Below are 16,544 nucleotides of genomic sequence, written 5' to 3' on the forward strand. Positions count from 1 at the left end.
TGAGGGGTGGCTCTACTTCTAAGCTGTGGCATTGCAGAGAAATTCAGACATATTAAATGAAGTTCAGCTTTATTGTAGCTGTAACCATTGAAATTTGTCCTAAAGGTGGAGTTGGAGTTGACTCCTGGATGTAGGAGAGAGAACTCCCAGGCAGAGGGAATAGTATGTTAAAGCACATGCTTAGAGAAGAGTTAGAATTTTGTTTTGGCTGAATTGCAGATTTTATCTGTTAGGTAGAATGGGAAAAAATGAGGTTGGATAAGCAGGTTGGGGACAGATTTTAAAGTGTTTACCATTTACTAATGGCAAGGATTTTGTGCTCATGGAAAGGCTTTTTTTTCTTCTTACTTTTTAGAAGAGGCATTACATGCTCAATTTTTACTCAAAGAAGGTAACTCAAGCAATGGTACTGACAGTGAAGATTAGAGGTAGGAAAGACTGAAGATAGGATATTGGGAGATTTTGATGAGACTGATTATCTTAATCATTAATTTATTCAACATACATCAGAGCACGCATTATGTGTCAGGTGTCTGCTAGCTGGTGGAGATTACAACGGAGAATAAAATAGGAATGTTTTGAGTCTAATGAATGAGAATATCCATGAGAACTTATACTTGCTTTGCAGCCACATCAAATGCCAAGTCTTCCTTTAAGCAACATCCTTCCCCAGTTGGGATTAATTTCTCCTTATTTTGTGTTTCCAAAATAAAATAAGGGCTTGGTTTATGCTTCTGTTACAGGATGTTTTACATCATATTTGAGCCTATTTTATAGACATACACACACACACACACACACGCACACACACACACACAAAACGTGTCTTTCTTGTCAACTAAATTGATCTCCTGGGTAAAAAGAATTACATCATATTTATTCTTGCAGTTACCTAACACAGAGAAGGTATAACATGAAAATTGGTTAGAATTCTTTGCCATCAGTTTCCTGTTTTGGGCTCTCACACTGGTCAGTGTGAGATAAATTTAATTTAAAGAACCAAATAAATAAATGTAGTTCTTTAAAAGTTGATATTCAAGTTTTGTTCCTATTACTATGCCCCACTTCCGTAAGTGTATGACATTTTGCAGCAGTTTTAAATTATTTGTATATAAGTTACAAATTTTGAGGACTAGCATAATTAATTTACAAATTTACAAGTGTTTTGAGGTCCAGGGCAAAAAAAGTTATATTGACTTTAGCCTAAGCTAAAATCATTTTTACAACACTAACAATTACTTTTGATAAATTGTTACTAATCTTATATTTTAAGTTTTGATATAGTAAAAATATTACAAATATATCATGTTATTGTTGATAAAAATACTGTTAAAGTTACTATAAATTTTCTCTAACTATGATGACAAATGCTGTGGCTGATATTTTGCAATGTTATGTCCTATAGATCCATACTCCTTTCCAATTTTCGGAGTTAATTGCTCTTCGTCTGCATCACACTATTATGCTAGTGTTTTTTGAGCTGTAGATGTGATAATGAATGGCTAAAAGGGAGAATTGCTCATTTTATTTTTATTTTTATTTTTTTGAGACGGAGTCTTGCTCTGTCGCCCAGGCTGGAGTACAGTGGTATGATCTCGGCTCACTGCAACCTCCGCCTCCCAGGCTCATGTGATTCTCCTGCCTCAGCCTCCTGAGTAGCTGAGACTACAGGCGTATGCCACCACACCCGGCTAATTTTTGTAGTTTTAGTAGAGACGGGGTTTCGAAATGTTAGCCAGGCTGTTCTCGAACTTCTGACCTCAAGTGATCCGCCTGCCTTGACCTCCCAAAGTGCTGGGATTACAGGTGTGAGCCAACATGCCTGGCCAGCTCATTTTAAAAGATGAGAAAGAATGGTTTGAGAGAACCAAGATGATTATAGAAGGACATAGGATCTGTACAGACCTAAGTTGCTCCTGTCCATGTCCCTGTCTTTGTCATCCAGTCGGAATGAGAACAACCAAAATATTTTCCCCAAATATCACTCTTTTGGTCTGCTTGCATGAGACTTCTAATAAATCTGTCTAAAAAATTGTGTGACCTCAACATAGTTGAAAAATGTTCTAAACTTTTAAATTGGGGTTTCAGAATCTAGATTTATTTATTGATGTTTTTTAAGATGGAGTCTCACTCTGTTGCCCAGGCTGCAGTGCAGTGGCATGATCTCAGCTCACTGCAGCCTCCGTCTCCTGGCTGCAAGTGATTCTTCTGCCTCAGCCTCCCGAGTAGCTGGGATTACAGGGACGCATCACCACGCCCAGCTAATTTTTGTATTTTTAGTAGAGACAGGGTTTCACCATGTTGGCCAGGCTGGTCTTGAACTCCTGACCTCAGATGATCCACCTGCCTCAGCCTCCCAAAGTGCTGGGATTACAGGAGTGAGCCACCGCGCCCAGCCTGACTTGCTTTTCTATTTAAAGCAAATAAATCATGTCAAAATTACATTGAATGGGACAGTGATTAGATTTCTTTCCTTTGGCTGCTGCTGGGAGTGGAAATGATCTTGGGTAAGGGAGGAGGGAGAAACAGGGAGTAGAACAATAGTCATCTCTTGAAAATAGAGACTTCAATGTGCGATTAATCTTGTAAGTGGACTTAGTTTGGGATTCCCAGAAGCAGATTCTGAGATGAAGATTCTTGAGCGAGTGATTTATTATTGAAGTCTTTCCCAGAGAAATTGGTAAGAGAAGCAAGACTGGTAAGGAGAAAAGGAGCCGAGCAAGGCTGCAATATCAAGCAAAGTCCCTTTAAGGGTAGCAAACATCCTGGAGAAAGTCTTAGGTTAAGAGTTTTGGAGGCAAAAGCATGACTCAATTGGGAGAGGGCTGCTCAGAAAGGATTTTTTAAAAATCTGAGAGGATTTGGGCAAAGCAGTGACTGTGTCTGTTACACAATGTTTCAGAAAGTTTTTCTTTGCAAGGCATGTCAAAGTAAAGAGATAATAGATTCTTGCATAAGCCGGTTCTAAATGAAGAGATTATTTTCAATGACTAAGATCTAAGTTGAGGCCACTGGACTAAGCTTTGGAGTTACCACAAAAAATGAGAATTGGAGCTTGAAGATAATGCAACTTATGGCTGTGTAGGGACTGAAAAAGCTAAGGTCTGAATGAGGAAGCTGCATTTTTTATTAAAAGAGATGAAAGAAACATGAGAGAATTACACTGATTATTAGGAAACTGTGCATGAGTAAATTACAGTGACAGATTAATTGAGACTGAAAGGCTTAGAAGATAAATAATCTAAATTAGTGGAAGGTTAGAATAAGGATGGATCTTTTTCTGAATTGAATATTTTATATATTTTATTCGGATGAACCACAAATTAAAATTAAAATACTATCAACATTATTTAACTGCCCAGCAAAGTCAATATTACATCTAAGTGAAGAAAGTGTTCTCAGAGAGGTTTCATTTTAAAGAATGACACTTGAGAGTGGCTAGACAGTCTCTGTGGAAAAGGTGGAAGAGAAAATCATGTGCTGTTTTTTGCCAAGTAGGTGTGTAGGTCATGCACAGGGATCCAGACATCTGGCTGAGATCCCTGTGCATGAGTTAGTCAATACTAGGTCACTGAAGACAAAACAACTAATGCAAATTGTAGGCTTGCTATATTTTTTTTTCAGTGTCATATATACAAAGAAGCACTATGGATTCTGGGAGAAACAGTCTCAAAAGCATCTCAAGGAAGCCTCTCCAATACAAGCATTGGGATTACATATGTCTATTTCATGTAAAATAATGTTAGGGAGATAGCAATAGTAGATGGAGTAGATAATGTGTCTTGACTTATTGATTTTGGACAAAAAATATTTAAAAATTCATCTTAGACTGGCAGTATATTGTCAATGCCTGTAAACTACTTTGTGCTATGTGAGTGAGTAATGCTGGCAAATATCTGTAATTTAAGTGTTTTATTCCAATTTTGACATGATTTTTATGCCAGAGAGCTTTGTGGGTAAGAAGCCTTTTAAAACTATTTCCCACATGAACTCTAATTTTCTTTTGGAATACATCATCTCATTAATTAAGAGGTTGAAGTCTCATTACTTCATGTCTGTCTTCATGGGATTATGTAAACAGCAACGCTGTCATTACCAAATCATATGCTATTTTTATTTTTCTAAAGATCTAGAGCTCACAGTCATTATTTAAATAGAACATTACAGAAAAGAAAAAGCAATTTGGAGTGGCCTATTCTTAGCTATGTATTGAATAGATATATTTTTCTATTAGTATCTGTTTCAATTTATTTTTCTTGGTTTTGGTCATAGTTCAGTAATATTCAAGAGAAAGTATTATATGGTAGCTAATGTGATATAGAAGACCCATTCCTTACATTGCCATATTTATCAGCCAAAAAAAAAAAAAACTACTTCCGTTAGAAATACATTATAAATTAAAATAACAGATAACATGGGCTGTTTTTGACAGGAATATATTTTAGCTTCTGATCATTAGCTTTAGTAATCATTAGCTTAGTTAATGAAAAATAAAATATTTATAATATTAAAAATATGAGAAGCTAAACTATGAGCAACTAACAAATCAAAACCACATGTTCTTCTGAATTCCTGACTCCCCTACAAATAGTTCCAAATCACTATAGTATTCACATAGCCCTATAATAACCTTTATGGATAAACAGTGAATTCCATGTTCAATGTAAAATAACATAGAAATTTAGAGTTTTAATTGCAATGTCCTATGTAAACTTTAAAAGGTTCCAAAGCAATTTTCATAAGTGGGATTCCATTTTCCACAGCCAAAATACTATACTGACACTGACCCTCATGCACTGTTACCTATGCATGTGTGTGCCATTTATTTTTAATTACAAAATTTATCCCCTTGATTAAATTTATTGTATGCCTTGCAATATATCAAAATGATAGATTAAATGTATAAATAAATTATTACTTATTTATAATAAAATTGAAGCTTGTCCTTGGAATCATTTTCTTGTAGTTCCATATAGCTAAAATAGGGCTTTGATTTCAACCTTGCCCCTGATGAGCTGTGTGATGAAATCTTCAGCAAGTTACTCAACCTAAGCCTCAGTTTCCCCATCTGCAAATCAGGGAAAATAATATATGCTTTAGACTATTATTTTGAGAACTAAATGAAATCATGTATACAAATTGTCAAATAGGGCACAGCATACTTAGTACCTTATCATTGTTTAGTGTTGTTATTTTGTATCTACAGTGTTTTTGGAAAATAGCATGATTAATCAATTGACTGGAAGACGCACAGTCTAACAGACAATATATAGACCATTTATATTGGCCATGAAAGTGTCCATAATGGCTGACTTTACTGGCTTTAATGTGTAAAATCTGGTGACTCCCATGGTTTTTAAGATATGGCTTAAAGTAGATATCAGTTTCTTTACATTGGTCAACTATAATTTGTTCATAGATTGCACATGTAGTAAGTAATATTTTGAGATATTAACTGTGGGGTTTTTTCCCTCCCTCTGCTTCCTTGCATTTGTTACCTTTTACTCATCATTTAGGTAACAGTGCCTAGCAGGCCCGGATCAGGACAGATACTACTGAGAATTCAGAAGTAATTTGTTTGCTTTGAGTTTCATATGAGGCTTTTTAAAAAGTCCACAGTAGAAACAGTATTCTTGAAATTATAGCTTTCCTTTACAGAAGACTCAGTATTTTGAGAGTTGACATTTTGCTGAGCCATTAAAAGCACTGAGAACCTTGGAAGAATCCATTTATACTGAAATCAAGGAGTGGGGAAGAATGCGTGGATAGAATAACAGGTCCCAAAGAGACAAAATTTGACCAGCATACAGACAGAAAATGAAATAGGGCTAGAAGAGGTCTTGTGATTGGACAATGAAGCTGACCGCATTGACTAAACAATTGCAGGTACACCACAGACTCACGATGATCCTAAACACCAGGAAGAATGGATTAGATCTCTGCAGAGGCCAGTGAGATCAGAAAATGACATTTGGTGCAGAGCAGTGTCCCTGATGACACAACAAGTCCACCAGGAACTTAGAACACTTTCATGGAGAAAAAAAATGAAGAAGAGGAGAATTTTGAACTGAATATTTACCTCAAAGAGACTGAGCTTTAAAACAGAAGCATGTGTGTGAAACGCCACTAAGCAAAAGAGCTCATATTCTAAGCTAGGTTCAATTATACAGAACTAAAATTAAAAATAACTTCAATTTTCTAATATTAGAGTTTATGATTATGTTGAAATATCATATCCACTAAATCATCAGGCTTTGGATACCTCAAATTTTAGTTCTTAATTAATCTGAAATTCTCTTATTATCTGAAATAGTTTCCAAGATAAGAAAGAACAGAGATATAGACCAATGGAACAGAGCCCTCAGAAATAATGCCACATATCTACAACTATCTGATCTTTGACAAACCTGGCAAAAACAAGAAATGAGGAAAGGATTCCCTATTTAATAAATAGTGCTGGGAAAACTGGCTAGCCATATGTAGAAAGCTGAAACTGCATCCGTTCCTTACACCTTACACAAAAATTAATTCAAGACGGATTAAAGACTTAAAGGTCAGACCTAAAACCATAAAAACCCTAGAAGAAAACCGAGGCAATACCATTCAGGACATAGGCATGGGCAAGGACTTCATGTCTAAAACACCAAAAGCAATGGCAACAAAAGCCAAAATTGACAAATGGGATCTAATTAAACTAAAGAGCTTCTGCACAGCAAAAGAAACTACCATCAGAGTGGACAGGCAACCTACAGAATGGGAGAAAATTTTTGCAATCTACTCATCTGACAAAGGACTAATATCCGGAATCTACAATGAACTCCAACAAATTTATAAGAAATAAAACAAACAACCCCATCAAAAAGTGGGCAAAGGATATGAACAGACACTTCTCAAAAGAAGACATTTATGCAGCCAAAAGACACATGAAAAAATGCTCATCATCATTGGCCATCAGAGGAATGCAAGTCAAAACCACAATGAGATACCATCTCACACCAGTTAGAATGGCGATCATCAAAAAGTCAGGAAACAACAGGTGCTGGAGAGGATGTGGAGAAATAGGAACACTTTTACACTGTTGGTGGGACTGTAAACTAGTTCAACCATTGTGGAAGTCAGTGTGGCGATTCCTCAGGGATCTAGAACTAGAAATACCATTTGACCCAGCCATCCCATTACTGGGTATATACCCAAAGGACTATACATCATGCTGCTATAAAGACACATGCACACGTGTGTTTATTGCGGCACTATTCACAATAGCAAAGACTTGGAACCAACCCAAATGTCCAACAATCATAGACTGGATTAAGAAAATGTGGCACATATACACCATGGAATACTATGCAGCCATAAAAAATGATGAGTTCATGTCCTTTGTAGGGACATGGATGAAGCTGGAAACCATCATTCTCAGCAAACTATTGCAAGGACAAAAAACCAAACACTGCATGTTCTCACTCATAGGTGGGAATTGAACAATGAGAACACATGGACACAGGAAGGGGAACATCACACACTGGGGCCTGTTGTGGGGTGGGGGGGAGTGGGGAGGGATAGCATTAGGAGATATACCTAATGTTAAATGAGGAGTTAATGGGTGCAGCACACCAACATGGCACATGTATACATATGTAACAAACCTGCACGTTGTGCACATGTACCCTAAAAATTAAAGTATAATAAAAAAAAGAAAGAAAAAGGAAAAAAAGTTTCTTTTTCAAATAATTTTTGATTGTCATAAAATGTAAAATAGGTATATGTATTATTAAGGATATTTTAGAAAACTACATTAAAACTTACTTTTACAAATAGAGCACATTATCTTAAGCAGATTACACCTATTTTCTTCATATCTGAATTTAAAAACAAACTTTTGAATCTATAACTCAAGGTGTTATCATTTACAAATATTTGTAATCCCAATATAAACTTTAAAACACTTTAGAAAACTAGAATTTTTTATAAGCGATAACTAAACTTAGAAAATATAATAACTTTTTAATATGCAAGTTACATTAAAATATACTTATATAATCAGCATTTGGCTTATATTCAGCCGATATATTCGGCTTATCTTCAGCCGAGTATAGTGTGTACTCCCCACAATCTGTAGGTTTCACCATTTTCATTGTAGCTGTGTTTCTGAGTCATGGACCAAAGCTGATTGTGTTACAGGATAAGCTGTTTGAAGTGTTAGCCACAGTAAGCCATGCTAAGCCATAATAAAACTATGACTGTTAGACATAACAAGATTATTAATATCAGGTTTTATATCAGCTCCACATACTGAATTTTAGGCACATAGAAAGGTAAGGAGAAAATGGATTTTAAATATTTTTTGATGCTGTTTGAAATTATTTAATCCTACAAATGAATATTTTAAAACCGTATCTTTCTATTTGTTTTTGTTTCTAAGTATTTGACTCAATGGAACCATGGAAAGGGGGAGCACTTTTATCTTGAAAGGGACAAGTTAACATTTGATTTATTGACATTTTGCCTTTCAGTGAGAAAAAATATGTTAGTCTATAGTGAGTAATACTCTTAAGAGTTACATGATGTTATAACTTTAGTCACAGAATATGAATAATTTATAGAAAGAAAAGTGAACAAAATATTTTATTCATTGTATCACTCTAAAATATGTTATTTTATAACAAAGAAAAATGATTGTTACCTTCTGGAGAAAAGAGAAAATGGAGTAAAATATTTGAAGCATTGAACATACAAAAACATTATTATAAATATCAATATTTATGGGCTACTGTGAAGGCAGTTGTAAAAAAACAAGCTCCAGTAAAAAGTTTGAAACAGACAAACATTTTAAAATATCTTAACAATTTAAATCATTGAAAATTTGAGTGTTTTTTCCATTCTAAATTTTTACTTCATAGGGTAGTGAATGCAACATAAACAGGTATTCATGAGTATAATACATTTTACACACTCCAAATAGTCACAGAGACTCTTGCATTATTTTCCCGTAGACATTCCTATTGTCTGTCTACTGCTATCAAGTGTAGGGTTAGAAGGCATTTTAACAAATGGATGACTGATTTAAAAAAAACAATAACCAAAGACATCTGTCATTAAGACAGGCCTCTAATAGTGGATGCTTGTTATTAAGAATCCAAAAGATTTTCTTAATGTTCTGTCCCGTAATTTTTGTTGTCATGGTTTGTGTTCCACATTGCCCTATGGCAATGTTACTCTTGCATTCCAATGCATTTTCTTAATTCGGCTGCAGTTTTTTCCAATTGTTGAATGTTCCATTGCCACTGTCGTCTATTTGACTGAAGCTTGTTCACCTGACAATGCAAACGCTTAAGAATTGCATCATATCTCTTATGTTGTACCTATCAAAAGAAGAGCACACATCAACAGGGCTTGTGAAGTATAAATAGTAAACAGCCATAAATAATATTTTGACTACTCTAAAGAGGAAAGCACTTAATTTGAAACTATCCACTATAAATAATTATGATAAAAATAAACAGTAATTGTATAACTGTTTATTCAACACATTACATGTTAGATACTGTGGTGAGAGCTTTCTGCATATAATTAAATTCTTACAACACCTTATGATATGGGTATTATTATCCTCATTTTTGTGTGAAGAAACCAAAGATAAAAGAGTTCAAGTAATTTAACCAAAGTTTCATAGCTAGCAAGTGATGGAGTTTGGGAGTTTAGCAGAAGTGAAGTATCCATAATGGAATACCTTCTTGTTAAGAGAGTTACCAGTGTTAAACTAAATTTGCCCTGGGGGACTCTACTTTGAGTCCCTATGTAAGGAACTACAATCTAACAGTATTTAAACTAACTGAAAGCCTAACTAGGAGTATATTTTTGTAACAATAGCTGAGACTCAGTCGACCACAGCAGCCAGCTTTGGTCAATCACAGGTGGTCCGCTGACTACACCATATTCAAATAAAACAGACATTGAGCCATTGAGACCAATCAACCTCTTTCTGCACCTCATTTCCATTTTCTGTCCATAAATGTTTCCTGCCCACTTTGTGAAGTGGAGCTCTCCGAACCTCTGCTGGTTCTGAGGGCTGCTGCTTCTCCAATCATTCTTCTATTAAGCTCTGTTAAATTTAATTTTATTAAATTTAAATTTGTCTAAAGTTTTAAATTCATCAAATTTAATTTGTCTAAAGTTTTTCTTTTAACATCAGTTAAGAAAAATGGTTCCATTTTCCATTTCCTGTATCCAGTGATTCACTGAAACACAGATCATTTGGTCTAAAAGATCCAGGAGATCACGTAGTCCATTTCCCCGCTATTAAATAAACCATCATTTATGCTGAGCCAGACAAGGATACACTGGAAGGCAATGAAGCACAGTGGAAAGTGCTTCATTGGTCTTGGTGTCAGGCCACAAGAACACCCAATCTTTTTAAAAAACAGCTTTACGGAAATATAGTTCACATACCATATAATCCATCCTTTAAAGTGTACAACTCAAGGGCTTTTAGTATATTAATAGAGTTGTACAACTGTTACCAACCACAGGTTCTTAGGCTCTCATTTAATAGAAATTGACACGAGGCTGAGCAAGTTTCCCAAACAAGGCTTTTATTGGGGGCTTATGTTTGAAAACAATGGAGACAGTGCAGGAGCAAGAGTTAGCCGGCTGGCTTTCTGAGGGCAGGTCTTTGTGGTGTTTTTAGGAAAGGTGAAAGGAATGTGCATGAGGTATGGGAGTGTCATTACATGCGCCGGGTGGAGCGCAGGGTGTGCAGGCACAATGAGAAATCATGCTAGCGCATACATTGCATGATCAAAATATGATGGATAAGCTCTTCCCTGGGTGAGAATTTCAGTATTATAATGAGGCATAGGGTAAAGATCAGCCATTCTTCTGGTCTTGTGCACATGCCTGCAATAAGGTTAACTCCCTTGAGCAAGATTTACAGTGGGATGCTGCTTATCTCCATTTCAAGAGATATCTTGTGGTCAGCAGGGATAACTCCAATGGATGGGGTGGTGCAAGGTCTGGTAATGGGTGGGTATGGAAAAAATGTATTAGTAGGGGTGGAGGCCAAATCATGGTGAAGGCTAAATTCCACTCCTACTCTGTTTCACAAATATCACCACAATCAATTTTAAAACATTTTCATCACCTGGTACCCGTTAGCAGTCATTCCCCATTCCCCTGTCCCCACGCTTAACCCTCAGCAACCATGAATCTAGTTTCTCCTTATATACATTTGCCTATTCTGGACATTTTATATAAATGGAATTGTACAATAGGTGGTCTTTTGTGACTGGCTTCTTTCACTTAGCATAATGGTTTTTAAAGGGTCTGTGGCATAGCATGTAACAGAACTTAATTACTTTGTATTGCCAAATAATAGCACATTATATGATATACCACATTTTATTTATCCAGTTCATGAGTTGATGAACATTTGAGTTGGTGCCACTTTCTAGCTATTATAAATAATACTGCCATGAACATTTGTGTGCAAGATTTTGTGTGAATATGTTTTCACTTCTCAGGTATACAGTGAGGAGTAGAATTACTGGGTCATATGGTAACTCCATGTTTAACCATTTCAGGAACTACTAAACTGTTTTTCAAAACGACTGTATAATTTTACATTCCATTGTAATTTTACACACCAGTAATGTGTGAGGGTTCCAATTTCTTCACATCCTTGAAAATACTTATTATCTATGTTTTTGGTCATGGCCATTGTTAAAAGAAAAACTTCAGCCAAATTAAATTTAAAGAGTTTAATTGAGCAATGAATGATTCGCAAATTGGGCAGCCCCCAGAATCAGAGCAGATTCAGAGACTCCAGGGATGCCTCGTGGTCAGAAGAAATTTATAGACAAAAAAAGTAAATTTTGAGGTATAGGAATTGGAAATGAGGTCAGAAACAACGGGATTGGTTACATCTCTGTGTTTGCCTTATTTGAACACAGTTTGAACACTCAGCAGTCTATGAGTGGTTGAAGTATGACCGCTGGGATTGTCCAACACTCAGCTGTTGTTACAGACACATACTCCTAAGTTAGGTTTTCCATCTTGTCTACCTACTAAGTTAGGTTGCAGTTCATCCACTAGGACTCAAATATAGATGTACAGAGTTCTTCCCAGGCCATATTTTGTTCGCTTTAACACCATGCTTGTGGAAGTGAAGTGGTCTCTCATCACAGTAAAACACCTACTTTTAAATGGACTGATAAAATGATAGAATAATAGGGCTGGACAAGTTATCTATTCACAGGTAGTGTGTGTAGTATTCCATTATATAAATATGCCACAATTTATTTTTATTTTTTTATTTTATTTATTTTTTATTATACTTTAAGTTTTAGGGTACGTGTGCACAATGTGCAGGTTTGTTACGTATGTATACATGTGCCATGTTGGTGTGCTGCACCCATTAACTCCTCATTTAACATTAGGTATATCTCCTAATGCTATCCCTCCCCACTCCCCCCACCCCACAACAGGCCCCAGTGTGTGATGTTCCCCTTCCTGTGTCCATGTGTTCTCATTGTTCAATTCCCACCTATGAGTGAGAACATGCGATGTTTGGTTTTTTGTCCTTGTGATAGTTTGCTGAGAATGATGGTTTCCAGCTTCATCCATGTCCCTACAAAGGACATGAACTCATCATTTTTTATGGCTGCATAGTATTCCATGGTGTATATGTGCCATACTTTCTTAATCCAGTCTATGATTGTTGGACATTTGGGTTGGTTCCAAGTCTTTGCTATTGTGAATAGTGCTGCAATAAACACACGTGTGCATGTGTCTTTATAGCAGCATGATGTATAATCCTTTGGGTATATACCCAGTAATGGGATGGCTGGGTCAAATGGTATTTCTAGTTCTAGATCCCTGAGGAATCGCCGCACTGACTTCCACAATGGTTGAACTAGTTTACAGTCCCACCAACAGTGTAAAAGTGCTCCTATTTCTCCACATCCTCTTCAGCACCTGTTCATCTCACTGGGGAGTGTTGGACAGTGGGTGCAGGACAGTGGGTGCAGCGCACCGATCACAATTTATTTTTCCATTCTCCTTTCTAGGGATATTTGTGATGTTTCTATTTAGGGGCTTTTGTCAATAAAGCTACTGTAAGAATTCATATACAAGTTTTACAACTTTTTTAAGGCATTTTTTTTCATTTTTCTTGAGTAAACACCTAGGTGGAGAATTATTTGGACATACAGCAGTATATGCTAACTTTTTAGGAAACTCTCAAACTGTTTTTCCAAAGCAGTTGCACTATTTTATAATCTCCCCAGCAGTGCATGATCTTAACAGTTGTTTCATATCCTTAGCAACACTTGGTATTAATATTCATTGAAACTTTAATCATTCTAGGGGTAAAAAGGTGTGAATAGTATCTCATTGTGGTTTTGATTCATGTTTCCTTGGTGTTAAGGGTGTTATACATCTTTTCACGTGTTTATTGGTCATACTATGTCTTCTTTTGTTAAGTTCTGTTCAGATCTTTAGCCCATTTTTAAAAAAATGACTGTATGACTTTATTATTGGCTGATAGAAATTCTTTCTTTACACATCCTGGATACAAGTCCTTTGTGCATATACATGTGTTGCAAATATTTTTACTTTTGTGATTTTGTCTTTTCATTTTCTTTTGTTGTTGTTGTTGAAGTGGGGAGGTCTCACTTTGTTGCCCAGGCTGTACTGCAGTGGCATGATCACAGATCACTACAGCCTTGACCTCCTGGACTCAAGTGATCCTCCCACCTCAGCCTCCTGAGTAGCTGGGACCACAGGTGTGTGCCATCACACCTGACTAATTTTTTTATTTGTGCAGACAAGATCTTACTGTATTACCCAGGCTGGTTTTCAACTCCTGGGCTCAAGACATCCTCCTGCCTTGGCCTCCCAAATTGCTGGGATTATGGGCATGAGCCACTGTGCCCAGCCCTTTTCATTTTCTTAATGGTGTCTTTCAAAGAGTAGAAGTTTCAAAGTTTGAGGTCTAACATATCAATATTTTTCACTTATGGTTAGCAAGTTTGTGTACCAAGTCTTTGCTAACCCAACATAATGAAGATATCCTCCTATAGTTTCTTCTGGAAGCTTTAGAGTTTTAACTTTCACATTGAGATCTATGATCCACTTCAGATGAATTTTTGTGTTTGTTATGAGGTGGAGATACAGGTTCATTGTTTCCTCACCAATATCCAGTTGTTTCAGTACCATTTGTTGATAAGACTTTCCTTTTTTTCATTGAATTGCCTTGAAAACTTTGTCAAATTGACAAAATATGATTAATTTCTGAACTCTATTCTGTTCCATTGGTCTATTTATTCTTTTACCAATACTACAGTTACTTGATAATTATAGCTTTATAATAAATCTTAATATCAGGTAGATTAGGTCCTACAAATTTATTCTTCTTTTATAAGGTTGTTTTGGCTACTAGATCCTTTGCATTTTCATGTAAATTTTAAAATTAGCTTGTCAATTCCTGGAAAAAATACTTAGTGGGATTTTTAGGGAACAATGTTGAACCTATACATCATTTGAGGGGAAAGTTGACACTAATAATATTGTGTTTTCTAAACTATGAACATAGGATATCATTCCATTTATTTAGTATCTTTAATTTCTCAGCAATTTTTATTGTAGTTTTGCACATTTTTTCACAAAATTCATTAGCAAGTATTTTATGTCATTTAGTGTTAATGAATAAAGTTTTGTTTTATTCATTTTACTTCCTCATTGTTTATTGCTACTACATAGAAACTACATAAACATGTAACTGATTTTTGTATTTTGACCTGTTATCCTATGAGCTTTCTAAATTCACTTACTGGTTCTATTAGTCTTTTCTATTTCTTAAGATTTTCCACATAAACAATTATGCTATCTGTGAATAATGACAGTTTTACTTTTTTCTTTCCAATCTTTATGCCTTAGATTTATTTTTTTCTTATAACATTGATTAGGACCTCCAGAATAATGATGCATAAAGAAGGTGATATCAGACATCTTTGCCTTGTTCCCAGTCTTAGGGGAGAAAGCATTCAACATTTCACCAGTAAGTATGATATGTTGTTAGCTATAAGGTTGTTTTTTTATAATAAATTCCCTTTATCAAGTTGATGAAGTTTCCTTCTATTATTAATTTGCTGAGAGATATTACTCTCAGAAAATTTGCTATTCTCAGAAAATTTGTTGAGAGTGTTGAATTTTGTCTAATGCTGTTTCTGAAACTATTAAGTTGGTTATATCTTTTTTACTTCTGTCATTTTGTCACTATAGTAAATTACATCATTTGATTTTTGAAAGTTGAATCAGCCTTGTATTCTTAGGATAATCCCGCTTGGTTATAATGTATTAGACTTTTGGTATATTGCTAAATTTAATTTGCAAGTATTTTGTTAAAGACTTGCATCTATACTCATGAGGGACATTGGTCTGTAATTTCTTTTCTGATAGGATTCCTATCAATTTTTTTTCTTTTTGTATCAGGGTTATGTTCACCTCCTAAAATGAGTTGGGAAGAGTTTCATCTTCTATTTTCTGAAATAGTCTGTTTAGATTGGGCATTATTTTTTCCTTAAATATATGATTAGAATTCACTAATGAAAATGTGTCAGTTGGAAACTTATTTGTGGGAAGAGTTTTTAAATACGAATTCAATTTCATTGATTCCTACCTCAAACCATTCATAAAGCTTAACTTGAAATGGATCATAAGGCTAAACATGAATGCAATTTCTTCTTGTGTTACAGTATGCTTTTTTTTTCAAGGAATTTGTCTGTTTGTCAAATTGGCATAAAGTTGTTCATAATAGGCCTTCATCACCCTTTTAAGTCTACAGAACCTGGAGTAATGTCCCTACTAATCTCTCTCTTTTCTTGATCAGTATTGCTATGGGTTTCTCAATTTTATTATGCTTTTAAACTTTTGACTTTGTTGATTTTTTTCTCGTTTTTCTATTTTCTATTTCATTGATTTCTGTTATTTATCATTTAATTGCTTCTATTTACTTTTTGCTGAATTTATTTTTCTAGTCTGTGATGGTGGAAGCTTAGATAGTTGATTTCAGATCTTTTTCTCTTTTCTATTACAGGCATTAAAAACTTAATTTTCCTGTAAACACTGCTTTAGCTTCACCCCATAATTTTCCATATGTTGTGTTTTCATTATCCTTCAATTTCAAATATATTCTAATTTTTCTCATGATTTCTTCTTTGACTCATGGGTTATTTAGAAGTATGGTCAATTTCCAAAAGCTTATGTATTTTCCAGCTATCTCATTGTTATTGATCTCTAAGGGAATTCTGCTGTAATAATAGAATTTCAACTTTGAAATATGTAATCTAGTATATGGTGTGACTTGGTGAATGTTTCATGTACACTTAAAGTGTAATCAGTAGTTGTTATGTGGAGTGCTTTATAAATGTTAATTAGGTTAAGTTGATGGATAAGTTCTTCAAATCTTCTATATGTTTACTGATATTCTGTATTGTTCTATCAATTACTCAAAAAAGTCAAGATATCTGATATGACTATAGATCTGTCTC

The 16,544-nt window shown here is 35.1% G+C and overlaps 1 protein-coding gene across 6 annotated transcripts in view; it reads right to left on the reverse strand.

Annotated features, from left to right (window-relative positions):
* Positions 1–8,593: 8,593 nt before the first annotated feature.
* CCDC122 (coiled-coil domain containing 122) overlaps positions 8,594–16,544 on the reverse strand; it is a 44,316-nt gene continuing 36,365 nt past the window's right edge. For all 6 annotated transcript variants that reach the window (XM_009248623.4, XM_054528971.2, XM_054528973.2 and 3 more), the window contains one exon: positions 8,594–9,359. In XM_009248623.4, coding sequence (XP_009246898.1) covers positions 9,210–9,359 — 150 coding nt within the window. In that variant the 3' untranslated portion in view covers positions 8,594–9,209. The remainder of the gene's footprint in view (positions 9,360–16,544) is intronic.

The sequence above is a fragment of the Pongo abelii genome, chromosome 14, assembly GCF_028885655.2.
Source record: "Pongo abelii isolate AG06213 chromosome 14, NHGRI_mPonAbe1-v2.0_pri, whole genome shotgun sequence".
Taxonomy (NCBI): Eukaryota; Metazoa; Chordata; class Mammalia; order Primates; family Hominidae; genus Pongo; species Pongo abelii.